The sequence below is a fragment of the Pristiophorus japonicus genome, chromosome 13, assembly GCF_044704955.1.
Source record: "Pristiophorus japonicus isolate sPriJap1 chromosome 13, sPriJap1.hap1, whole genome shotgun sequence".
NCBI lineage: Eukaryota > Metazoa > Chordata > Chondrichthyes > Pristiophoridae > Pristiophorus > Pristiophorus japonicus.
The window spans coordinates 19,803,177-19,830,772 of NC_091989.1; the positions used below are offsets into that span (position 1 = coordinate 19,803,177).

At 45.9% G+C, this 27,596-nt stretch overlaps 1 protein-coding gene across 1 annotated transcript in view; it reads left to right on the forward strand.

Annotated features, from left to right (window-relative positions):
* The window catches only part of col7a1l (collagen type VII alpha 1-like), a 505,550-nt gene that overhangs the window by 86,178 nt on the left and 391,776 nt on the right, over nucleotides 1-27,596 (forward strand). The window contains exons 11-17 of the mRNA XM_070898381.1: nucleotides 1,990-2,136; nucleotides 4,496-4,615; nucleotides 7,859-8,017; nucleotides 11,845-11,964; nucleotides 18,105-18,254; nucleotides 19,968-20,102; nucleotides 25,843-25,989. Coding sequence (XP_070754482.1) covers nucleotides 1,990-2,136; nucleotides 4,496-4,615; nucleotides 7,859-8,017; nucleotides 11,845-11,964; nucleotides 18,105-18,254; nucleotides 19,968-20,102; nucleotides 25,843-25,989 — 978 coding nt within the window. The remainder of the gene's footprint in view (nucleotides 1-1,989; nucleotides 2,137-4,495; nucleotides 4,616-7,858; nucleotides 8,018-11,844; nucleotides 11,965-18,104; nucleotides 18,255-19,967; nucleotides 20,103-25,842; nucleotides 25,990-27,596) is intronic.

Genomic DNA, 27,596 nt, shown 5'->3' on the forward strand with positions numbered 1-27,596 from the left:
CATCCACCTCGTAAATTAGCCTGGTTACAGGCTTCCGGCACATTCGAGCTAAATGGCCACTGAGGTTGCAAATTTCTGCAGACAAATTGTTGAAACCTGCAAGTCCTGGCAGAGTGTTTGCCCCCACACCTCCAGTATGAGCTGAGATTCCCATTGTTGTGAACAAAGGAGCTATGACCCGGCATTCCTCGCTGATTGTCCCTTTGACTGCTCTTGAGTACCCTGTTGGTGGGTGTCAATGGCCCCATCCCGGACCGCATTGTCCACTGTGATGGCGTAAATGTCCGTTCAGCCTGCCATTGTCTCTGTTGAAAACCTACTCTGGGATCTATTGCTGCCTGGGGTGTGTCGAACTGCCCTTGCCTGCCTGCGGGGCTCTGGGTTGCGTTTATGATATTGACTCCGTGATCCCCCGCCGCGTTGGAGGCAGAATTGCGCGCGTATATTATTTTGGTTTCCTCCTCCCCCACCATGAAAGTCTGAGCCATCAACGGCGCCGCTTCCAAAGTCAAGTCCTTGGTCTCAATTAACTTTCGGGAAATCCCCGCACGACCGATGCCCTCAATAAAGAAGTCCCTTAACATCTCCCCCCTGCAAGCGTCTGTGAACTTAGAGGCTGGCCAAACGTCGGAAGTCCGCAACGAAGTCCGATATGCTCTGTCCTTCACGACATCGGTGGGTATAGAATCCGTGTCAGGCCTTGTGTATGCTGCTCACCGGTTTGAGGTGCTCACCGATTAGTTTGCTGAGCTCTTCAAAGGTTTTGTCCGCCGACTTTTCGGGTGCTAGTAGGTCCTTCATGAGCGCGTAAGTCTTCGGTCCGCAGCTGGTCAGCAGATGGGCCCTTCGCTTGTCGGCCGCTGCATCTCCCAGCCATTCTTTCATGACAAAGCTTTGCTGGAGCCTCTCATTGAAATCATCCCAGTCCTCACCAACACAGTACCGTTCCTCTGTGCTACCGGTGGCCATTCTCGTGGGTCGTTAATTCCCGTTTCTCGTTGCCAGTGTAATGTCCTTGCTCAATGGCACAAAACCCACACGAGGTACATTCACAGGACCAAGAAGTGATGACCCTGCGTGGGACCTCCCTTTATATACCTGGATGACCAGGTAAGGAGTGTCTCCCACAAGTTCGCCCCCTGTGGTCAAGGTGTGCATTGCTTAAGTATATACAGTACTGCAGTGGTGTTACATAGAGGTTACATACATGACAACGGCCACCGATGGTTGAGCGATTATAATCAGGGATGCTCAAGAGAGCAGAATTAGCGGAATGCAGAGATCTCGGGGGCGGGGGGAGCGCGTGGAGGGGGTTGTGGGGCTGGAGCAAAATATAGAGATCACAGAGATAACATCAAGTTTCATTCCACAATGGCAATCTGCCATGTGGGATCTCCTTACCTCCAAGCCAATCAGTGCCAGGAAGGAGCCCTGTGTTTCCTAGGGTGGTTTGTTTAGTTGCAGTTAAGTCTGTAACTTCAGACAGCCAAGGGAGCTGATCTAGAAACACCCGTTTCAAGACAGGTTCAGTACAGACTAGTCATCCAGGCAATGGACAGAGCACTTTCCATCTGTTTAATGATTTAATTGGTGGGCATAGAGCTCTTGGGTACTCTTGTGTGTTTCCTAGCAGTGAAGTCACAGATTTATAGAGCCCTGGAACATTTTAGTTAATCCTCTCTTGGCTGGAAGTGGTCCCTTGTGCCAAAGTGGGACTAACATATATCGGGGGCAGTTTTGATTTTTTTGTGCGATAGTGTACCATCTTGGCTGTGGAAGATCGAAAGTTGAGGGAAAGGGACAAAATAAGTAAAATCAACTATGTTTTTGTCGATGGAGCCAATAAATTGCTCTCGGGGCACACTTTGTGCAGACAGTACTGCTGAGTGGCACAGTGAAGCAAACCAGATTCTGTGCAAAGTTTTCAAATCAATGCTTGACTCCTGAATTGATGTTATAATCGCTGTCTTTGTATTGTCTTATCAACAGATGGAGACCTGCAGAATGTGAATTTGGGCGAAGCCTACCAGTTCTATATGATCCGGGGTTTGCAAGCTGGTATTGAGCACATTGTCACTGTCAACCCCATCTTTGGTGATGTAGAAGGCCCAGTGGTCTCTGGGAAAGCTAAGACATGTAAGTTTTTGGGTTTGGCATCCTAGGTCTGCGCACAATCCAGCCTTAGTTGCGTGCACTGTGCTTTCCCCTGTGCTCGCGAGACCTACAATTGGCTCCCGGTCTCAGCAACACCACGATTTAAAAATTCTCATCCTTGTTTTCAAATCCCTCCATGTCCTCGCCTTGATTTTGATTCCCCCCCCCCCCCCCCCCTCATTTCTGTAACCTCCTCCAGCCCTACAAATATGAGATCTCTATGCTCCTCCAATTCTGGCCTCTTGTGCATCCCCCATTTAAATCACTCCACCATTCAGCTGCCTAGGCCCCAAGCTCTGGAACTCCCTCCCTAAACCTCTCCGCCTCTCTACCTCTCTTTCCTCCTTTAAGACGTTCCTTAAAACCTACCTCTTTGACCACCTGTCCTAATATCCCCCTCGGTGGCTTGGTGTCAAGTTTTGTTTGATAATCGCTCCTGTGAAGCACCTTGGGATGTTTTACTACGTTAAAGGCACTATGTACATGCAAGTTGTTGTTGTTGTTGCACTGGGCAAAGAGCCCACCGGCGAATGAGTCCAAAGTTGCATGTCACAATCTTGTCCCAGCACGTTTGCAAGTTCTTCATTTCAATGCTGCTTGGGTTGAGGACCAGAGTTCTTTCCTGGTCTCAGTGTGTCAGTTGCTAAATATGGTCCAGTTGGCCAGTGGCCAGCTGACCTGCCTTCTTGAACTGGTCAGTAGGCACAAGGGCATCTTCCTTTCAGTTTTCACGCCTTCCCTAAGATCAGGGACTCTGCAGTGTGAAGGATCCCAGCCACAAAACCGACTGCCCTGGCTCATTGCTGACGGAGATATATTTTTAAGAACCAACTCATAGTGGAACCCATCCTTGCGCCTGTTTACATGAAAATGATGAGATTAGAAACATGAGCTCAGCCTCTCAATGTCTCATTGAGATTATCCAGTGACTAGCAGAGGCACACAGGCCAGAAGGACCCCAGCTTCTATCCCTGAGTTAGCTGATCTGCACTGGAGTAGTGATAGGGGTGTTATGAGCATCGCCCCGGGCAACGGAGGGGAAAAGTTACCTGATCGCTGTCCAGTGATACCTGTCGGAGTCTGAGAGTGCCAGGTGAGGACAAAGTTAGGCTTGGCTGTGATGCTCCCCAAGACCAAATAGGTATGCAACGCTCATGATCACGGCACAAAGATATATAATGACTGTATGAAACCTTGGTTAGACCACACTTGGAGTACTGGGCACAGTTCTGGCCGCTATATTGTAAAAAGGATATAGAGGCACTGGCGAGGGTGCAGAGAAGATTTATAAGGAAGGCACCAGAAAAAAGGATATACATATCAGGAAAGGATAAACAGACTGGGTCTCTTTTCTCTTGAAAAAAGAAGGCTCAGGGGTGAACTAACAGAGGTTTTTCAAATTATTAAAGGTTTTGATAGAGTGGACACAGAGAAAACGTTTCCACTTGTGGGGACGAGCATAACTGGAAGCCATCAATATGATGGTCACCAAGAAATCCAGTAGCGAATTCAATAGAAACTTCTTTACCCAGAGAGCGGTGAGAATGTGGAACTCGCTACCACAGGGAGTGGTTGAAGCGAATAGTATAAATGCATTTAAGGGGAGGCTAGACAAGCATACAAGGGAGAAGGGAATAGAGGGTTATGGTGATAGAGTTAGATGAGGAAAGATGGGAGGAGGCTCGAGTGGAGCATAAACGCTAGCATGGACTGGTTGGGCCGAATGTCTGTGCCATATATCCTATGTAAACCACCTTGGCATGGCACTGGCGGATTGACCGGTGCCCATGGAACTATACTACAGCAAGGAGTTAATGTTTTAAATAAGAGGGGAGAACGTCCCGCTCACCCTTCTATTTGTGATATTGGCTTCTGGTTCCCTCAGTGCCTCCTTGTGTTTGAATCCCTCGCCCCTCCATATCTCTGTTATCTCCTCCAGCCCAACAATGGCTCACCCCTACCCTGCTTTGCTTCCTCCAACTCTGATCACTTGTTTATTCCCTCCACCCCCACCTCCCCTTAAGTCAACCATTGGTGGCCGTGCCTTCAGCCACTTAGTCCCCACGCTTTGGAATTCCAGGCCGAAGCCCTGCTGCCTCCTTCTTCTCCTTTGAGACCCTCCTTAAAACCCAGTTCTGTGACTTTTGGTCACCTGCTCCTGGTATCTTCTTCTTTGGCTCAACATCCGTTTATTTCTGAATTCTGCCACTGTGAAGTGCCGAGGGATGTTTTTCCATGTTATTCACATGAGGTATTCACAAATGAATAAGAAAGGACTACACTCATTTACTTTTTTTTAAAGAAATTCTCTGATGACCTTTTGGCTTCTGTTTTCTTTCAGTGGCAACAAGTTCCGTGCACACTCTACGAGCATCGTCCATCACTACGAGCAGTGCTCTCATCATATGGAATGATGTCCCAGGGGCTACAGGATATAGGTTGGCATGGGGCCCCACACCAGGTACTCAATACCTTGTTGTGAATTGGACCAAAGTAAAGCGCTGATTTTAAGAGGGTTATTGGGTTGATTTATGCACGGCAAGCTTTTTTTTTTGTTTTAGTTCTTGTAGAGATGCACCGCACTTTCCTGACTTGTGTCCTCTCAATAGTTCCCTACCTCACACCATGCACCCCTGGGTAGGTCAGATGCCTATTCCTAGGTACTGATCTCGGTCATCTGCCAGGAGGAACATGAGAGAATCTGACTTGATAGAGACCTTTCAAATTATAAATGGGTAGATGGGGAGAGAATGTTTCCATTTGCGGGAGAAACAAAACTAGGGGCCATAAATGCAAGATCGTTTCTAATAAATACAATAGGGAAATAAGGATATTTTTCTTCTACTCAGAGAGTGGTTAAAACATGGAACTCGCTACCAGAGGAAGTGGTTGAGGCAAATAGCTTAGATACTTTGACTAGAGGAGTCTAGATGAGTACACGAGAGAAAAAGGAATAGAAAGACGTGCTGAAGGACTGAGATGCAGTTGCTGGAAGGAGGAGTAGACTCGTGTGGAGCATAATTTAAATGGAGAAAAATTGCAAAGTGCTGCAGTACAGAGGGACCTGGGTGTCCTTGTGCATGAAACACAAAAAGTTAGTGTGCAGGTACAGCAAGTAATCAGGAAGGCAAATGGAATGTTGGCCTTTATTGCAAGGGGGATAGAGTATAAAAGCAGAGAAGTCCTGCTACAACTGTACAGGGTATTGGTGAGTCCACACCTGGAGTACTGGGTACAGCTTTGTTCTCCCTATTTAAGGAAGGATATACTTGCATTGGAGGCTGTTCAGAGAAGGTTCACTCAGTTGATTCCGGAGATGAGGAGGTTGACTTATGAGGATAGATTAAGTAGGTTGGGCCTATACACATTGGAGTTCAGAAGAATGAGAGGTGATCTTATTGAAACTTATAAGATAATGAGGGGGCTCGACAAGGTGGATGCAGAGAGGATATTTCCACATAGGGAAAACTAAAACTATGGGACGTAGTCTTAGAATAAGGGCCACCCATTTAAAACTGAGATGAGGAGAAATTTTTGAAATTTCTTCTCCAGAGGGTTATAAATCTATGGAATTCTCTGTCCCAGAGAGCTGTGGAGGCTGGATCTTTGCATATATTTAAGGCAGAGATAGATAGATTTTTGAGCGATAAGGGAGTAAAGGGTTATGGGGAGCGGGCAGGGAAGTGGAGCTAAGTCCATGATGTTATTGAATGGCGGAGCAGGCTCGAGGGTCCAAATGGCCTACTCCTGCTCCCATTTCTTCTGTTCTAGTTGGGCCGAATGGCCTGTTTCTGTGCTGTATATTCTATGTAGTTCTATGTAATTCCCATTAATCCCACTCCACAGTGAGATGACTGTTTTTTGCACAGTACCATCCTGTACAGTTCAAGAAACTCATCGTGGTCGATGACCTCGTGATAGAACCTGCCCGATTTTCATTCCATTGAGGATCTTCCCGGTAGTTGCAGAGAATTGACCCCTTAAGTTAATTCTTAAATATAAAGGACATGCATTTCTGCAGGGTTCTCCTGATCTCCTGTTGTAGCTTGGGGAGGTAGGGGGTAGATCATGGGAAACCCCCCCCCCCTCAAAGAAACCATGCAAGTGCAGTTTTTAACTGTTTATGTTATTTCTGCAGGGATTTCCTTGATTTCCCAATAGAGAATCCCTTTAGAAATACTAAGGTGTTAAATATCGTCTTGGTATATTAATCTCATTTTATCGTTACTCATTCAACCAGTTATTTCTTTCTTTACAATGTTGGGGAGGGGTAATTGGTGGACTGCTTGGTCGAGTCAGTTAGAACTTTGTCCTACTCAGAACCTCCCATCGTGAATCAACTGAGACAGAGAATAGCGACAGAGGGTACAACTATCAGGAAAGGATGAACAGGCTGGGTCTCTTTTCGTCTGAAAAATGAAGACCTACTTGAGGTCTTTAAAATTATGAAAGTTTTTGATAGAGTAGACACAGAGAATGTTTCCACTTGTGGGGAGGAGCAAAACTAGAGGCCATCAATATAAGATAGTCACCAAGAAATCAGAAGAAACTTCTTTACCCAATGAGTGGTGAGAATGTGGAACTCACTACCACAGGGAGTGGTTGAGGCGAATAGTATCGATGCATTTAAGGGGCGGTTAGATAAGCAATATGAGGGAGAAGGGAATAGAGGATTATGCTGATGGAGTTAGATGAGGATAAATGGGAGGAGGCTCGAGTGCAGCATAAACGCTGGCATGGACTGGTTGGGCCGAATGGCCTGTTTCAGTGCTGTATATCCTCTGTAATCCTATATCATCCTATAATATAGTTAGAGGAGAATGGAAGTTGTATTTCACTGCTCTGTGCTATGGCACATTGAAGCCTAAGTGAGTGTATTAGTGTAGTGGTTACAGTATCCACTGTGGCAACTAGTGACATTCAAGTCAATAAATTGGTAGATAGAGAGAAAGTATTTCCGCTGGTTGAGGAATCTAGGATTAGGAGACACAGCCTAAAAATTAGAGCCAGGCCTTTCAAGAGTGAAATTAGGAAATACTTCTACATACAAAGGGTGCTCGAGGTTTGGAACGCTCTTCCGCAAACAGCAGTTGATGCTGGGTTGTTAATTTTAACTCTGAGATTGATAGATTTTTGTTAACCAAAGGTATTAAGGGATATGGGGCAAAGGCAGGTATATGGAGTTAGGTCACAGATCAGCCACGATCTCGTTGAATGGACAGAACAGTAACGGGGGAGCTAAATGATCTCCTCCTGTTCCTGTGTTCCGATGTTCCTAAATTGTGGGCTAGCACTGGAAAAATGACCATGAAAACTGTCAAATTGTGAGAAAAACCTAATTGCTTCACTAATGTCCTTCAGGTAAGGGAACCTTCCACCCCCCATCCCAGTTTAGCCTACATGTGACTCATGTCCACACTACTTGGTTGATTCTTAATGTCCTAAGAAGCTGCTCAGTTGTTAAAAAAAAACATATCACTGTAGGAACAGCGTTGGCACAAGAGCTGCAGCGGTTCAAGAAGAAGGCTCACCACCACCTTCTCAGGGCAACTAGGGATGGGAAATAAATGAAGTCTTCCCAACACTGACCACATTCTGAGAACAAATAAATAAAAGAAGCCGTGCTCAAAGGTTTCCATTGTTGTTTTTCACAACACAGTGTGTTTAGAGGGGCTATTTTAACACTACTTTTCCTTGTTGCCAGAGTTCACTGGGAGAGACCGACCCCGTCAAGTTGCGCTGAACAGCAGCGCAACATCGCATCAACTGAAATATCTGGTGGCCAACACAGAATACGTCTTGTCTCTTTATGTGGTCTTCGGATCTGTCGTGGGCCCTGGGATGATAGCAACCGTGAAAACATGTGAGTGGCATCGTACGACATTCTCTTTCGGGTTCCTCTAACATAATAGTGTGCTCGTAAAGACGGTGGATGTTAGCGCTGGAAAATGGAACACATTCCAATTACAGACATTATCGATTACTTCCAGGTCAAGTAAGCAACAGCCAGTGTAGGAGGTTAGCTCCGGCTACTCTAGTCCAACAATGTGCCTTGGAAACACCAGACTGACATTACCATTTCCCACACCAGTCATCCTCCTAGAATCGTAACATCTTACAGCAAGGAAGGAGGCCATTCATGCCTCTGCCAGCTCTTTGAAAGGGCTATCCAGCTAGTTCCACTCCACTCTTTCCCCATGGCCTGACCGCTTTTGCATGAGGTAACCAAATTAGGAGCAGTTTTGTACTGTGAGTCCTTGCTCACTCTGCTGAGACTGCCAGACTCTGAAACAATGGTGTTTAATCACAAGAGTGTTGATAAGAGATGAACTCATTGAATGGCGGTGCAGGCTCGAAGGGCCGAATGGCCTACTCCTGCACCTATTTTCTATGTTTCTATGTTTCTATGAAACTTTATTCGACAAACACAGGTGTATTAAATTATAAAGAGTTATCTTCTCATTCATTGTTGCCATGATTCATGAAAATGTATGTTCTTCCTCTCCCTATTGATCTTCATGGGCCATATGGATGTGAAGATAGGTAGATGACCTCCAACCAGGCCTTCCCAATATCACTCTAAATTTGGCCACTGGGCTTTGTGTTTGAATGGCCTGCTTAGGAGTCCTGGTTGATTTCTCTCCCTCCCTTTGCAGAAGCTTCCAATCTTCTCCTCTCCATGGCAGTATAGCTCAGGCTCGTACTTTTTGTGTTGAGGATCACAAGTACAAAACCTCTCTCCTACCAGACAACATATTCTGGAGCTTTGCTTCATTTACCTTGGGAATGGGGAGGATAGAGATGCACTGTTAAAGCTTTTCTCAGTGGATTAAATGCGTGAGGTAGTTCAAGGTGTGGCATATCGCATATGGACCGTGGAAGGATGGGCTTGACTAATTTTTGCTTCAGGTTTTCATAGAATCATAGAATGGTTACAACACAGAAGGAGGCCATTTGGCCCATCGAGCCCGTGCCTCTCTCTGCAAGAGTGCTCAGCCAGTCCCACTCCCCCATCCTTTCCCCGTAGCCCTGCATATTTTTTTTCCTTCAGGTACTTATCCAATTCCCTTTTGAAAGCCATGATTGAATCTGCCTCCACCACCCTTTCAGGCCGTACGTTCCAGATCCTAACCACTCGCTGCGTAAAAAAGTTTTTCCTCATGTCGCCTTTGGTTCTTCAGCCAATCGCCTTAAATCTCTGCCCTTCTGCTAATGGGAACAGTTTCTCTCTGTCTACCCTGTCCAGACCCCCTCATGATTTTGAACACCTCTAACAAATCTCCTCTCAACCTTCTCTGCTCTGAAGAGAACAACCCCAGCTTTTCCAGTCTGTCCATGTAACTGAAGTCCCTTATCTCTGGAACCATTCTTGTAATTCCTTTCTGCACCCTCGCTAAGGCCTTAACATCCTTCCTAAAGTGCGGTGCCCAGAATTGGACACAATACTCCAGTTGAGGCCGAACCAGTGTTTTATAAGGATTTATCATAACTTCCTTGCTTTTGTACTCTATGCCTCTATTACTGAAGCCCAGGATCCGAATGCTTTTTCAACCGCTTTCTCAACCTGCTCTGCCACCTTCAACAATTTGTGCACATATACCCCCATGTTTCTCTGTTCATTGTACCCTTGGTCAGACCGCTGAAGCTAGATATAAGTAGATAGTTCATCTGTCAGTCCCACGGAGTGAGCTTGAGATAGTTGGCTAATCATCAGTACCTTGGAGGGAGATTGAGCTACACAGTTAACCCTCAGTACATCGGAGGGAGATTGAAGTACTGTGTTAACCCTCAATACATCGGAGGGAGATTGATGTACCCTGGAGGCAAACCCAATGATGAACACAATTTGTGGAGAACCTAGGAGAGTAACGCAGAGTAGATAGCATAAACTGTTAGGGTTCTTCACAAGGTGCAAGAAACATTACAAGTTGTTAGAATCTAAACAATGGGTTTAGGTAAGGACAACAGAGAAAGCTATTAGGATCTTAATCGTAAACACAGAGGACAATGGAACTATTAAGATGTTAACCAGACACACAGGTGACAGTTAAACTATTAGGATTTTGATCAAACACAGGTACGTTCAGAGCTGTAAGACATTACAAAGAAGCCTGGGATAGCACTGGCTGTGTGTACACACACAAAATGGTGGTGGTCGGTGCATCAGTCGGATGTTGTAATCATGCCAGTCACAGATGCTACAAAACCTCATCATCGTGATCTATCCTCTTTGCCAATCCAACTGATGCCTGACCATTGTCACAGTTTGATTCATGCCTTAATGTTCATTAGAAGTTAAAAGAAACTAAATGAAGCTCTCAGCTGGATGTCTAAAATCAAGAGAAAGGAACCAGCCAACATGATCATAAGCTAAGGAAACTGTGTAACCTAAAAAGAAACTGTTTCACACTCATTAACTTGTAGAATAATCTATCACCAAGTATGGTGAATGTGAACAGAGTGCTCATTTAACAGGGAATGGAGAACTACTGAACTGGTGGGAGATGACAACAGTATGTTCTGGTCACAACACAGATTTATACAATGGGGCTGGATCAGGTATTGTTCTCTGCTTGTGGCAGCAAACCACTCCAGGGAGCAGCACATGCTGGAGCAGGAGAGCAACGGCATGAAGAGTGACGTCATCAAGGTCCAGGTCGCTGATTGGAGCGCGGGCAGGTACAGCAGGAGCGATGAGGTCGGGGCAAAGGAGCGGCGAGAGATTGTAGAGGGACGTGATCGGGGCCCAGGAGAGGCGTGAGTTCGGGACCCAGAAGAGGCGAGGGCCCAGGGTTAGCACGGGCCCAGCCCACACTGCGATATGTGTGCACACTAGGTCCGTGCAGCAGAGCAGGTCTCCAGTCGTCTTGGTTAATCCTTGCTACTGGACCAAGACCTAGCTCTGTCAAGCCCGTGTGGTGGCTGGTGTGCAACGGTCACCCCACGTTAAAAAAATCCAAGCACAGGCATCTTTCACCCTTCAAGATTTAGTTCGGAACTGGAATTGAAATACCTATGAACTTTTTTAATGTGGAAGCAAGTCATCCTCGATTCGAGGGATTGCCTATGATGATGATCTTATTCAAGGTAGAGTGAAAGTAACGCCAGAGGCTCATCTGTTAAATGCAATGGACATTGTGTTTAGACATGCAAGCCCAGGAAGATCTCAAGTTGACCTTTGGTCTGTGCTGACTTACCTGATTTCAGTTGGGCAACCAGTTGGAGAGCTACAGTTAACCTCAGCAGACGGCTGGAATTTTTGTGGGGATTCTGCCGATCTTCTACCATAACCTCAGTGGGGAATATTGGTGGGAACATAGGAGAAAGGCACAGACTGTCATTTACACCTCTCCCCCCGCACTTTCCGCCAATCTTCCACCAAAGTTACACTGGGAGATTGGAAGAACCCCTGTGGAAATTCTATCCCATAAAGTTTCCATTCCTGATCGCCATCCATGACAGTGCTGAAAAGGAATGTGTGTGGGCACAGGACGCGGGCAGGATGCAGCTTAAGTGATGCCTTCTCCCCTGCAAGGTGGAATAGCCTGTCGACACCCGCTGCCTGACTCACATATAAAGAATGACCACTTGGGTAAGGCAACACGGTCTGTGCAACTTTGGGCAGGGGAGAAAATGCTGAATGCCTTAAGGAACTGAATGAATTAACTGATAGCCTATTCTGTATTGCAGCTCCACTTGGCTATGTATCAACCTTCAGAGTAACCACATACACCACTACCTCGGTGTCTGTGGTCTGGGGTGCTACTGTCGGAGCGACAGATTACAAGATAACATGGAGCCCAACATCAGGTAAATAGAGAGAAAACTTCCCTCTAAGTTGTGCGGCTAACTTTTGCTGGTGTTTCTCTGATTTTTATTTGTGACAGGAAGCGACAATTGCTGCTGCTGAATAAAAGGTCTCTTTAGTGGCATCTTACCTAACTTGATTTTTAAATTCTTATTAACCGCATCCACTGTATTCCTTTTATCTATCCACCCCGGTACTTCTTCAGAGGATTCGAAAAGGTTTGTATTTCCTTGAATATAGAAGATTAAGGGGTGATCTAATTTAGGGGATTAAGATGATGAAATGAGTTGATAGGGTAGATAGAGAGAAACTAATTTCTCTGGATGGGCATAACCTTCAAATTGGAGCGAGGCCATTCAGGGGACATGTCAGAAACCCCAGCATCCATTTTGTGTACATCAATTTGGGGCTAGACTTTTGGCACATCCTTGTCCATTTATCGCCCATTTAGCGCCCATATAAGCGCTGAGATTCATGCTAGCGTCCATATTTGCTGAAAAGTAGAAACTAGCGCCCGATTGTCGCCGGCCCAATTTTCGGCACACATGAATGAGCTGCATCGCCCGGCCTATTTAAAAAAAAATGACGTCATCCTTGTGCAAGGCCGAGAATAGTGCTGATAATGAAAACTTGCGCCCGATTATGGCCCAGATTATCGGCGAGCACTACTTTCGGCATTTCGCCCACAATTCACCCAAATGATCGCTGGCCCAAAAATAGGCTGAAGAAAACCTGCAATAATTCTGCATTACTCAGCACTACGGGAAAATCTGTAGTAAAAGGCTGTCAGGAGAATCAATTTGTGAGTGATTTTAAAGGTTTTTTTTGACTCTTGCCAATCATCTAATCACTTTGTGTTTGTTGAGGACAAATTAAGGGCATTTATAGTGATTTATAGTGATGGCGGGGCTGTAATTTCTCAATCAGTATTGATCACTAATCACATGCTGCAGAATAGGGATGGGAGAATAAAATGAGAAAAGTTACATATATGTACATTGCTGTAATGTCAGGGTTAATATTAATCATGGATAATTCTCCCCCCTCTGGTCCACAGTACAAGTAGAAGCAGAACTAGGGTATGTCATCCCATGAGGAAGGAAATGGAGTTGGCTGACAGATTTTATTTTATAAAGCAACAGGGGCTAGAATAAAAGAAAGGTTCAGTTTGTTATTGATGGGGACCAGGTCCCCTGTTCTCTCTGTCAACCCCCGTGGGAAAAGTTCTTTGCCTGAAAAGAAAACGCGCATGCGCAGAACAGCCGCTGCTATGGACGTCAGCCATGTACAACTGAATATACCGCTAAGGCTCATTTCACATTGCTAAGGCTATCGCCCAAATGAAAAAGACGAAACTAGTGGACGATATTCCAGCGATCCTGAAAAATAAAAAAATGCACTAAGGCTGGAAATAGCGCCCATTTTGGGGCGATAGCGACCATAGTGGAAAGTCGAGCCCTAAGATCCCACAAACAGCATTGAGGCAAATGATCAATTAATCCTTTTCTACTTGTGTTGGTTGAGGGACAAATGCAGGCCAGGACACCAGGGAGATCTACGTTCTCCTCTTCAACTTCTCCTGAACTACTGGAACAGAAACAAAGGGCCTTGGTTGAACATCTCAGTAGAAGGAGGGTCTGGCAGTGTAGCACTGAGTGCCATTCGAGATTACGTGCTCACGTCCCAACGCAGAGTTTGAACTCGCAAACCTTTGAGTCAGAGGCCACCATTCTATCACCGGAGCGCGGCTGACAATCTTTCTGATAAATAACTTCCAACACAATTCGTCGCCGAGAGCAGGCAGAAAGCAAGCGCAGGCAGCGGAAGGAGCGTGCGGCAAACCAGACTCCCCACCCACCCTTTCCTTCAACCACTGTCTGTCCCACCTGTGACAGAGACTGTAATTCCCATATTGGACTGTTCAGTCACCTGAGAACTCACTTTTGGAGTGGAAGCAAGTGTTACTCGATTCCGAGGGACTGCCTATGATGATGATGATATATATTTAACAAAAACATCCCTGTCTGGAGTAAAAATAAAACTGGGAAGGTGGCTCAACCATGGCTAACAAGGGAAATTAAGGATAGTGTTAAAACCAAGGAAGAGGCATATAAACTGGTGAGAAAAAGCAACAAACCTGAGGACTGGGAGAAGTTTAGAATTCACAGAGGAGGACTAAGGGTTTAATTAAGAAGGGGAAAATAGAGTATGAGAGGAAACTTGCAGGGAACGTAAAAACTGACTGCAAAAGCTTCTATAAATATGTGAAGAGAAAAAGATTAGTAAAGACAAACGTAGGTCCCTTGCAGTCAGATTCAGGTGAATTTATAATGGGGAACAAAGAAATGGCAGACCAATTGAACCAATACTTCGGTTCTGTCTTCACAAAGGAAGATACAAATAACCTTCCGAATGTACTCGGGGATAGTGGGTCTAGTGAGAATGAGGAACTGAAAGATATCCTTATTAGGCGGAAAATTGTGTTAGGCAAATTGATGGGATTAAAGGCCGATAAATCCCCGGGTCCTGATAGTCTGCATCTCAGAGTACTTAAGGAAGTGGCCCTAGAAATAGTGGATGCATTGGTGATCATTTTTCAACAATCTATCGACTCTGGATCAGTTCCTATGGACTGGAGGGTAGCTAATATAACGCCACTTTTTAAAAAAGGAGGGAGAGAGAAAGCGGGTAATTATAGACCGGTTAGCCTGACATCAGTAGTGGGGGAAATGTTGGAATCAATCATTAAGGATGAAATAGCAGCCCGTTTGGAAAGCAGTGACAGGATCGGACCAAGGATGGATTTATGAAAGAGAAATCATGCTTGACGAATCTTCTGGAATTTTTTGAGGATGTAACTAGTAGAGTGGACAAGGGAGAACCAGTGGATGTGGTGTATTTGGACTTTCAAAAGGTTTTTGACAAGGTCCCGCACAAGAGATCGGTGTACAAAATCAAAGCGCATGGTATTGGGGGTAATGTACTGACGTGGATAGAGAACTGGTTGGTAGACAAGAAGCAGAGAGTCGGGATAAACGGGTCCTTTTCAGAATGGCAGGCAGTGACTAGTGGGGTGCCGCAGGGCTCAGTGCTGGGACCCCAGCTCTTTACAATATACATTAACAATTTGGATGAAGGAATAGAGTGTAATATCTCCAAGTTTGTGGATGGCACTAAACTGGGTGGCGGTGTGAGCTGTGAGGAGGACGCTAAGAGGCTGCAGGGTGACTTGGACAGATTAAGTGAGTGGGCAAATACATGGCAGATGCAGTACAATGTGGATAAATGTGAGGTTATCCATTTTGGGGGCATAAACACGAAGGCAGAATATTATCTGAATGGCGGCAGACTAGAAAAAGGGGAGGTGCAATGAGACCTGGGTGTCATGGTTCATCAGTCATTGAAAGTGGGCATGCAGGTACAGCAGGCGGTAAAGAAGGCAAATGGTATGCTGGCCTTCATAGCGAGAGGATTTGAGTATAGGAGCAGGGAGGTCTTACTGCAGTTGTACAGGGCCTTAGTGAGGCCTCACCTGGAATATTGTGTTCAGTTTTGGTCTCCTAGTCTGAGGAAGTACGTTCTTGCTATTGAGGGAGTGCAGCGAAGGTTCACCAGACTGATTGCAGGGATGGCTGGGCTGTCATATGAGGAGAGACTGGATCAACTGGGCCTTTATTCACTGGCATTTAGAAGGATGAGAGGGGATCTCATAGAAACATATAAGAATCTGACGGGACGGGACAAGTTAGATGCGTGAAGAATGTTCTCGATGTTAGGGAAGTCCAGAACCAGGGGACATAGTCTTAGGATAAGGGGTAGGCCCTTTAGGACTGAGATGAGGAGAAACTTCTTCACTCAGAGAGTTGTTGATCTGTGGAATTCCCTACCGCAGAGAGTTGTTGATGCCAGTTCATTGGATATATTCAAGAGGGAGTTAGATATGACCCTTACGGTTAAGGGAATCAAGGGGTATGGAGAGAAAGCTGGAAAGGGGTACTGAAGGAATGATCAGCCATGACCTTATTGAATGGCGGTGCAGGCTCGAAGGGCCGAATGGCCTACTCCTGCACCCATTTTCTATGTTTCGATGTTTCACCAGTTAATTCAAAACTCTATTGTAAAACAATAGAACAGAATATATCACATTAGACGCCGCATATTAATGTTGAATTGTTGCAGAAACTATCTTCTGACGCTAGATGTCGCGAGGCTACCTCGTAATTACAGAGAGAAGACTGGGTAGTGCAGTGGGTTATAGTTGACTTGCCTGTCCTGGGACCCAGGATTAAATCCAGCCAGACTAATGGGATTGAAATCTCCTCTTTCTTTCCTTGGTTCAAGGCCCTTTGAATGTGAGTTTGGGGAAGTTGCAGATCAGTTTCTGGTGGGTGCAAGGCTGGCTCAAAGTCAAAGTGCTGCCCAATTTGTAAGAGGCACAGTGCTAGATAGAATTACACCGAATGTACAACGCAGAAACAGGTGTTTGTGCTCCACTCAAACCTCCTCCAGTGCTTCATAGAGAAGTCTGGATATTGTATCTGTGAGTATTCCTGCCGTGACTCAACAACAGATTCATTGTGCTACAGTCAGACCCATCAAATAGGATATAGAGGCATTGGAGAAGGTGCAAAAAAGATTTACTAGAATACCAGAACTGAGAGGTTATACCTACCAAGAAAGAATAAGCTGGGGCTCTTTTCTCTAGAAAAGCGAAGGCTGAGGGGGTGATCTGAGAGAGGTCTTTAAGATGATGAAAGAATTTGATAGGGTAGACGTAGAGAAGATGTTTCCACTTGAGGGGGAGACCAAGAACTAGGGGCCAGAAATACAAGATAGTCACTGTAATGTCTGTAGTCTGTAGCTCCACACTGTGGACTTCTGTGTTACTGCAGCCGGTGCAGAGCTTCTCTGTTTTGATCAACAGCTATGACAGCTTCGAACCAGATTCTCGTTGTTAAAACCAAACTTGGCACAGTCCGTAGAAGAGAAACAATTAAGACAGAAGGAGAATCATGATAGAGGTAGAGTAAAAGAGAGAAGTGTGAAATTAAGTCAGAAGGTGAGAGTGAAGAACCATTACCATAAATGGTTAAGGTGGTTACTAGGAAGAGTGGTGAAGATATGTGGTCCTCGCACATATTTGGTCAAGATGTTTGATCATGGACAGGTTGGGTTTGTTCATATTGATCATATTTTACCTACAGACATAGAAGGAGTTGAAGGTGGGAATGATTTGATTATTTCTGACATCAGATAGTTTTGATACAAGTAAAGTACCAGTAGCATATCCTACATCCAATGTACTGGAGACAAATCCAAGAGAAAGTCAGAATTTAAGCCCGAGTCCGAGTCAGGTAGACACACTGTCTGAAGTTAGAGAGAGTTCAAATGGAAATCAAGGCCATCCCTTGGAGAAAAACTTCCCTCAGGATCAGCCTCGAATGAGTATAAATTCGACATCATGTTTGGAAGGTTCTGTTCGAGAGCAAAGGTATCCTCTTCGAAACAGAAAACAAGTGGTTAAGCTTGATTTGTAAATATGGCAAAATAAGTCCATATCCTTTGTTATGTATAACCATGCAAGTTATGTATGATGGTTGTTTGTTGTAATAATTTCTTCATTAAAGAGGGAGAAGTGTAATGTCTGTAGCTCCACACTGTGGACTCCTGTGTTACTGCAGCCAGTGCTGTTTATAATAAAGAACCAGGTCACCTGACTTCAGGAGACTTCTGGAAGCTTCTGCCATCTTACAAGCTGTGTGTGCTGTGTGCTCTCTGGAAATATCACAGTCACTAATAAATCAAATGGGGAATTCAGGAGCACCTTCTTTACCCAGAGAATGGTGAGAATGTGGAACTCACTCCCACAGGGAATTGTTGAGGCGAATAGCATAAATACATTTAAGGGGTAAACACATGAGGGAGAAAGGAATAGAAGGACGCGTTGATGGGGTTAGATGACGATGGGTAAGAGGAGGCTCAAGTGGAACATAAACACCAGCGCGGACCTGTTAGGCCGAATGGCCTGTTTCTGTGCTGTAAATACCGTGTAATCAAAGCGTTGACCTGGCTGCAGTATATCTGCGGACCCCGTGCAAATCTTTTCTAAAGCCCGTTTGTTTCAATGTTTTGTCCTTGTTAGGCAGAGGTGCTACTCAGAATGAATACGTGGATCGCAACACACTGTCTTACCACGTCGCCAACCTGAACCCCAGGACTCGCTACACAATTAGCATCCACGCTGTGTATGGAAACTCAGAGGGGCCTGCTGTGTCTCTTTCTCAGATGACAGGTAATTAACGAGGCGGAGAGAGGGGCGAAGCCTTTGCTTATAATCACAGTGGGGGGGGGGGCTTACTGTTTCATGGGGGAGTCACCAGAAAGACATTGGGGCTGAGAGAGCTCAATTTCGAGAACAGATTGCATCAGCTTGACTTGTATTCCTTTGACTATAGAAGACTTGAGAGGTGCTCTGATCGGGGCCTTTAAAACGCTAGAAGGATTCGACGGGGTAGATAAGGAGAAACTATCTCCTCTGGTGGGGGAATCAAGAACAAGGGGGGGGTATCATCGTAAAATTAGAGCCAGGCCGTTCAGGAGCGAAATCGAGAAACACTTTTTCACACAAAGACTAGTGGGAATCTGGAACTCCCTCCCCCAAAAGGCTGTGGATGCTGGGCGACAATCGAAGCGTTCACGACTGAGATCGCTAGATTTCTCCTCGGTCAGGGTATTAAATGATATGCAGCAAAGGTGGGTAAATGGGGTTGAGGTACAGGTCAGCCGTGATCTCACAGAATGACGGAGCAGGCTTGAGCAGCTGAATGGCCTCCTCCTGTTCCTAATGTTCCCATGCATGTGACTCTTTATTATTGAGATGCCTGGTTGAGAAGCCGAGAACCTTTATGCAGGACACCACGACGGCTGAGCACAGCAAGAGAGAAGACATGATAAATCCAAAAGCAATGGTTAGTTGGTCCCATTTGAGTTTTGAGCGCCTACATGGATTGTAGAAGAAAAGGAAGACCGGGAGAGATATCAAGTTCAACCGCTGTGGATTCCTGAGAAAGAATGAGTTAGAGGAGATGGTGTAATGGGTCAACATATTGGCTGCCAGAGATAGTATAAATCAGAGTCCCTGTGTCCTCATTTCAATACAGTGAGAATGTAGGGAGCAGGAATAGCAAGTGAGACAATGCATTTGGAATGTAGAAGGACTAAGAAGAAAATGTCCCTATATTACACCAGGGATGACACTTCAAAAGTACTTCATTGGCTGTAAAGAGCTTTGGGATGTCCTGAGGTCATGAAAGGTGCTATATAAATGCAAGTTCTTCCTTCATTTCTTTAAAATTCAAAGAAAGAACAAACCCACCATTTATATATTGTCTTATCACATAGAATCTCCGGCACAGAAACAGGTCATTCAGCACAACTGGTCCATGCCAGTGTTAATACCCGACACAAGCCTCCTCCCAGCCTAATTCCCTCTTCCCATCCTACCCCTATAGCCCTCTGTTCCTCTCTCCCCCAGGTATGCTTCACCCCTCCCCATTAACGCTCTGCTTCAACCAACCCACGTGGCAGTGAGTTCCACATTCTCACTACTTTCTGTGCAGATAGATTCCTCCTAAATTCTTTATTTGATCTGTTAGTGGCCCTCTGATACTTATGGCCCTTCGATCTGGCCTCGTCAACCTGTTTTTCAACATCCACCCTATCGCACGAATGCCTTTTATAATTTTAAAGACCCCTCCTCTTACTTTTCCCTTTTCCAGAGAAGCGATCCCCAGCCTGTTCAATCTTCCCTGATAGTTGCATCCCAACCAGTGAATTACTTTGAAAGTGCAGTCACTGTTGGTGTGTGGACAATGGCGGCGGCCATTTTGTGTTCGGCAAGTGCTGTGCCCTTGCTGAATGAAAGGCCCATTGCAGAACACGTCGAAAAAATGTACAGAATCCGTTCACTGTTTTTAACCACGTCATGTCCTTTCATCACTTGCAGCTTCTCTGGATTCCGAGCAGGTCCAGTCAGTGAGGGAACTGAAGGTCATAGAAACCGGATCCAACAGCTTAAAACTCACTTGGAAAAAGATGCCTGGCATCACGGGATATCGAATATCTTGGGCACTACTGCGAGGTGGGGACTTTGTCCTGTTCACTTGGACCCTTGTAAGATAGGGCTTGAATTCTACCTGTGTCACTTAGATCTCTTATTTGCATAGTACATACTGCATATACCTAGAGCCAACCACACATATTCGCCTGAAAGACAGCCTGCATGTAAGGTGGACTCTTCAACTTCCCAGCCGATAAAAGTGGTGTTGGATAACTTGGAGTGAGAGACAGAGAATGGAGGTTCGGTACTGAACTTGGCAATTGTATTTGTGACTCTGCAGCCCATCTCCCATTCCATTTTATTCTTGTGTACAAGGTGACCCTCCGACTTTAATCCACAAGTGTAACCATCATAGAATGACACAGAAGGAGGCCATTCGGCCCATCGTGCCTGTGCCGGCTCTTTGAAAGAGCGATCCAATTGGTCCCACTCCCCCTGCTCTTTCCCCCTAGCCCTGCAAATATTTCCACTTCAAGTGTACAGGGCAACTTTTGCTCTTTACATAGGTTCATTTTCCTTTAAAGTGTAACGGTGTAAGGTGGGTGTACAGCGCTGCGTTTTGGTGCAGTGATGAATCCCGGAACTTCCTTATGGTGAGGTCCCAGTCTCGGCTTGAGGTGGGAAAAAAATTGGAGGTTGAGTTCGGCTGCGCCCCTCTCTCAGTCGAGCCCTGTAAGAGTGGCAGAGGTCTGTGATATGAGCCAACTGCTCATCTCATGGTTGGGGAAGGACTCATGCATGGAGAATCTCAGAACAAAAGTAGTCAAAAGGCTGCCCCCAATGGCTTAGCAGCACATGGTGCGGTGCCACTCCATATAGTAGGTCAATAGACTCAGTTCATGATCTATGCAGAGACCACATTGGGTGCTCTTGTGGTGGATGGCTTCAAACAAACCATTTTTTCTGAGCTCGTGATCGGAATTGCTGTACTTTAATTATTCATGGCAGATATTTGAAAAATACACTGATGGGAGTTGCCTCCTCCAACTCAATCACTTATCATACATTACCTGGTTCATAAAAAGATCAACGAAACAAAAATATTTGTTCCTAATTGACATATATTTTGTGTGTGTCTCTGAGCATGAGTTTGTGTGTGGGTGTCTGTGCCTGTGTGTATCTGTGTCGGGGCAGTTATCAAGCACTGTTGGAGAGGAGAACGCTTTGTATTGCTTGTTTCCAATGATAGTAGCTGGGACTCGGTGGGCAGCTCGCACGCCTCTGAGTCAGAAGGTTGTGGGTTCATGGTCCCTCTCCAGGGACTTGAGCACAAAAATCTAGGCTGACACTCCAGTGCAGTGCTGAGGGAGTGCTGCACTGTCCAAGGTGCCGTCTTTTGGATGAGACGTTAAACCGAGGCCCCGTCTGCTCTTTCAGGTGGGCGTAAAAGATCCCATGGCACTATTTTGAAGAAGAGCAGGGGAGTTATCCCCGGTGTCCTGGCCAATATTTATCCCTCAGTCAACGTAACAAAAAACAATCTGGTCATTATCACATTGCTGTATTTGGGAGCTTGCTGTGCACGAATTGGCCTGCTGCGTTTCTTACATTACAACGGTGACGGCACTCCAAAAAATACTTCATTGGCTGTAAAATGCTTTGAGACATCCGATGGTCATCCAAGGCGCTATACAAGTGCAAGTCTTTCTTTCGATGCTCCCTGTCTCTGACACGCTTCCTCCACCTGACCCAACAACGTGCTTCAATCCAAACCTCAGAAGAGCGCCCTCTGCAGTACCACTGCGACACTCCATCCGCCACCCTTTCTTTTTATTTCTCCTGGTCAGTTTTTCTTCTCGCCCTTCCTCTGTTGAAGGCGTTCACGCCTTGTTGAACCGGGTCCCACTGGTGCTTTGCCCAAGTGGCTGCTATTCATCTTTGAGTCTGATTGGTGAATGTTGACATGCTATTTTGTCCTGGGGGCCATCACAGCTGAGCCCAATGCCGTCCAATGCCCCCCAAATGTCTACACACATATGCACATCCAGCAGGGGGCAGTGTGCACAGTGTTTTGGAGCAGGAGCTAAAGCCAGTTTCCAGAATCCAGGAACAAAACTGCTGTCATGAATGCACATTGTGAGTATGCTCACAGGTTTGTAGAGCTGTTAAATTGGGAGTGGCTTCACCAGTCACGTGGTGTTCACAAGACTCAATAAAACCCCGGCCAGTTGGGTTCCGGGGATCCACGATGAGGCAGGTGGTTGTGAGCCTGGTGGATGAACTGGTGATGTGTAATGTGATTGTTACACCTATTGCTAATAAACCAACTAGTTCTTAATAGCAATGTGCTGCTATGAATTCTTAAGCAAAGAACCCATGAAGCAAATACATTAACAATGACCCATTGTAGAACTCCTCCTGTGAACTCAGAAAGACTTGAGGATCAATCCTGGGCCTTGCTGGTCTGCACTGTTTAGCTGTATCCCTGGGAAAAGTTGCTGAATCATTGTGGCGGGGTTGGGGGAGCAGCAGAGAGACTGTCAACCCATCAGCTTGGGGTTGGATCTCATCCAAGCCCCAGAAGTGAATGGAGATTGTGCCACCTGAACGCACTGTCATTTTGCTGCTGGTTGAGAATTCCCATGGAGCTGTGGCCCTACAATGTCTCTGGCGGTCCCATGGAAAGGCCGGTTATGTGCACAACCAGAGCTTCTGCTGAGGGTTGCCAATCCTCCAGGATTGCCCAGGAGTCTCCGGGAATTAAAGATGAACCCCCAGGACACGCTGCTGCCTGCAACGCCCCGGAGAAAAATCCCAGGGCCATTAAAAAAAATTGTGTTTTTTTTTCATTTTCTTAAACACTTTTAATTTAAGGAGTGACTGTTGCCAACAAACCGGAAACTGCCGGAAGCTACGCAGAAGCATTCTGCACATAACTGTCAGGTCCCAAACTTAAAAAATACCCTTCACCATATATCCTTCACCAAGTATCCTTCCTTTTGGTCACCTTACTTAAGGAAGGATATACTAGCTTTGGAGGGGGTACAGAGACGATTCACTAGGCTGATTCCGGAGATGAGGGGGTTACCTTATGATGATAGATTGAGTAGACTGGGTCTTTACTCGTTGGAGTTCAGAAGGATGAGGGGTGATCTTATCGAAACATTTAAAATAATGAAAGGGATAGACAAGATAGAGGCAGAGAGGTTGTTTCCACTGGTCGGGGAGACTAGAACTAGGGGGCACAGCCTCAAAATACGGGGGAGCCAATTTAAAACCGAGTTGAGAAAGAATTTCTTTTCCCAGAGGGTTGTGAATCTGAGGAATTCTCTGCCCAAGGAAGCAGTTGAGGCTAGCTCATTGAATGTATTCAAATCACAGATAGATAGATTTTTAACCAATAAGGGAATTAAGGGTTACGGGGAGAGGGTGGGTAAGTGGAGCTGAGTCCATGGCCAGATCAGCCATGATCTTGTTGAATGGCGGAGCAGGCTCGAGGGGCTAGATGGCCTACTCCTGTTCCTAATTCTTATGTTCTTATGTTCTTATTACAACAGACGGAGTATCTGAGAACATAAGAAATAGGAGCAGGAGTAGGCCATACGGCCCCTCGAGCCTGCTCTGCCATTCAATCCGATCATGGCTGATCTGATCATGGACTCAGGTTCACTTCCCTGCCCGCTCCCCATAACCCCTTATCCCCTTATCGGTTAAGGAACTGTCTATCTCTGTCTTAAATTTATTCAATGACCCAGCTTCCACAGCTCTCTGAGGCAGCGAATTCCACAGATTTACAACCCTCTGAGAGAAGAAATGTATCCTCATCTCAGTTTTAAGCTTATGCCTCATAGTTATAGTTTTCGCTTTCAGTGGAAACATCCTCTCTGCATCCACCTTGTCAAGCCCCTTTATAATCTTATACATTTCATTCTTCTGAATTCCAATGAGTAGAGGCCAAACCTTCTCAACCTTTCCTTATAAGTCAAGCCCCTCATCTCTGGAATCAACCTAGTGAACCATCTCTGAACTGCCTCCAAAGCAAGTATATCCTTTCATAAATATGGAAACCAAAACTGCACGCAGTATTCCAGGTGTGGCCTCACCAATACCCTGTATAACTGTAGCAGGACTTCCCCGCTTTTATATTCCATACTCCATCCCCTTTGCAATAAAAGTCAAGATTCCATTGGCCTTCCTGATCACTTGCTGAAGCACACAACCAATAATGTTCCATTGGTGTTCGAGATTCCCAATCTACTGTCCCTACAGCTGTTTCCTGCAACAGTGCTTCTGGTCTCAGAACAGTGATTTGCTGTATATTAACAAACCCAGCAGCCCATCGGCAAAACGGACGGAGCTGGGGCTAAACTACGCCCTACCTGAAAACTGCCAACTCTGACCAATCACAATTTCATGCACAAACAAGTGGCTCACACCTGAATAAATCCTACAATTCACACAATTAATAAACTAAACTACAATTGAACAAGATTTTTTTAATACCCGCTTCTTTATTGCTCATTTTGGGAATTCTGGCAACAACAAACAAAAGAGAACCACTGGAACTGTGCGTGGACAACTACTCCCAGTCCGTTGGCAGCGATCAAAATATTGGAGATGGGTAAAAGGGCCGTGTGATTCGGCAGGGCGGTAGGGGGAAGGAGGTCATGTGATGAAACCTCCACCAATCAGAGTTTGCGACCCGACTTCCGTCGCACGTATGCCGATGTTGTGGCAGTGGAGTAGAAGCAGCCCCGAGGAAAGTCCTGGCCATTGTGTTGTGCTTGAACCAAGAATAACAAAGATTAACTGGCACTACCGCTGTAATGTGTGCACCTGTGAGGATGCTCAGAGGCTTGTAGAGGTGTTGAGTTGGGAGCGGCTTAGCCAGTTACGTCATGTCAAGACTCAATAAAACCCCAGCCAGTTGGATTCAGGGGATCCATGATGAGGCAGGTGGTTGTGAGCCTGGTGGATGAAACATAGAAAATAGGTGCAGGAGCAGGCCATTCGGCCCTTCGAGCCTGCACTGCCATTCAATAAGATCATGGCTGATCATGCAACTTCAGTACCCCACCCCAGCCTTCTCTCCAAACCCCCTGATTCCTTTAGCCGGAAGGGCCACATCTAACTCCTTTTTGAATATATCCAACGAACTGGACTCAACAACTTTCTGTGGTAGAGAATTCCATAGATTCACAATTCTCTGGGTGAAAAAGTTTCTCCTCATCTCGGTCCTAGATGGCTAACCCCTTATCCCTAGACTGTGACCCTGGTTCTGGACTTCCCCAACTTCGGGAACATTCTTCCTGCATCTAACCTGTCCAATTCCGTCAGAATTTTATATGCTTCTATGAGATCCCCTCTCATTCTTCTAAATTCCAGTGAATATAAGCCTAGTCGATCCAGTCTTTCTTCATATGTTAGTCCTGCCATCCTGGGAATCAGTCTGATGAACCTTCACTGCACTCCCTCAATAGCAAGAATGTCTTTCCTCAGATTAGGAGACCAAAACTGCACACAATACTCAAGGTGTGGCCTCACCAAGACCCTGTACAACTGCAGTAAGACCTCCCTGCTCCTTTACTCAAATCCTCTTGCTATGAAGGCCAACATGCCATTTGCCTTCTTTACTGCCTGCTGTACCTGCATGCCAACTTTCAATGACTGGTGTACCATGACACTGGTAACGTGTAGTGTGATTGTTAAACCTTTTGCTAATAAACCAACTAGTTCTTAATAGCGATGTGCTGCTATGAATTCTTAAGCAAAGAACCCATGAAGCAAATACATTACACCTGCCGTTTAATTATCTCTTCAGGGGGTCCTGAGAGGACAAAGATTGTCCCAGCCGATACTACGCTTTCCGTGATCAGTGGATTGCAAGAGAGTTCCACATACACCGTTCGAGTCTCGGCCATGGTTGGAAGCAGGCAGGGAACACCGATCATCGCCTCGGCCCAGACACGTGAGTGCACTCGCTATTGCCGATTAAGGCACCGGACCGTTTCCAGGCCATGATGAGGCCTGCAGTGATAGGCCCCAAATGCTGTGGTTGGATTCTGTAAGCATGCAGACCGTATGAGCTTTTCCACCCTGACAATCTCAATGTCTATGTCTGCTCACATAGGAATGCATCATTACTCATTGGTTTAATAATATCAGTACTGGTCCAGTGGTCTCTCCCGGCATTGCTCACCAGGTTGAAAATGAGGCCAGTTTGGACATTGTTATATTACTGTGTATAGAATCATAGAAATTTACGGCACAGAAGGAGGCCATTTGGCCCATCGTGTCCGTGCCGGCGGAAAAAGAGCCAGCCAGCCTAATCCCACGTTCCAGCTCTTGGTCCGTAGCCCCGTAGGTTACGGCACATCAAGTGCATATCCAAGTACTTTTTAAATGCTATGAGGGTTGCAGCCTCTACCACCTTTTCAGGCAGTGAGTTCCAGACCCCCACCACCCTCTGGGTGAAAAAAGTTCTCCTCAACTCCCCTCACCTCTACGAACTACTTTAAATCTATGCCCCATGGTTATTAACCTCTCAGCTAAGGGAAATAAGCAAAGAGTAGGAGTAAATGGGTACTTTTCAGAATGGCAGGCAGTGACTAGTGGGGTACCGCAAGGTTCTGTGCTGGGGCCCCAGCTGTTTACACTGTACATTAATGATTTAGACGAGGGGTTTAAATGTAGTATCTCCAAATTTGCGGATGACACTAAGTTGGGTGGCAGTGTGAGCTGCAAGGAGGATTCTATGAGGCTGCAGAGCGACTTGGATAGGTTAGGTGAGTGGGCAAATGCATGGCAGATGAAGTATAATGTGGATAAATGTGAGGTTATCAACTTTGGTGGTAAAAACAGAGAGACAGACTATTATCTGAATGGTGACAGATTAGGAAAAGGGGAGGTGCAACGAGACCTGGGTGTCATGGTACATCAGTCATTGAAGGTTGGCATGCAGGTACAGCAGGTGGTTAAGAAAGCAAATGGCATGTTGGCCTTCATAGCGAGGGGATTTGAGTACAGGGGCAGGGAGGTGTTGCTACAGTTGTACAGGGCCTTGGTGAGGCCACACCTGGAGTATTGTGTACAGTTTTGGTCTCCTAACTTGAGGAAGGACATTCTTGCTATTGAGGGAGTGCAGCGAAGATTCACCAGACTGATTCCCGGGATGGTGGGACTGACCTATCAAGAAAGACTGGATCAACTGGGCTTGTATTCACTGGAGTTCAGAAGAATGAGAGGGGACCTCATAGAAACGTTTAAAATTCTGACGGGTTTAGACAGGTTAGATGCAGGAAGAATGTTCCCAATGTTGGGGAAGTCCAGAACCAGGGGTCACAGTCTGAGGATAAGGGGTAAGCCATTTAGGACCGAGATGAGGAGAAACTTCTTCACCCAGAGAGTGGTGAACCTGTGGAATTCTCTACCACAGAAAGTTGTTGAGGCCAATTCACTAAATATATTCAAAAGGGAGTTAGATGAAGTCCTTACTACTCGGGGGATCAAGGGGTATGGCGAGAAAGCAGGAATGGGGTACTGAAGTTTCATGTTCAGCCATGAACTCATTGAATG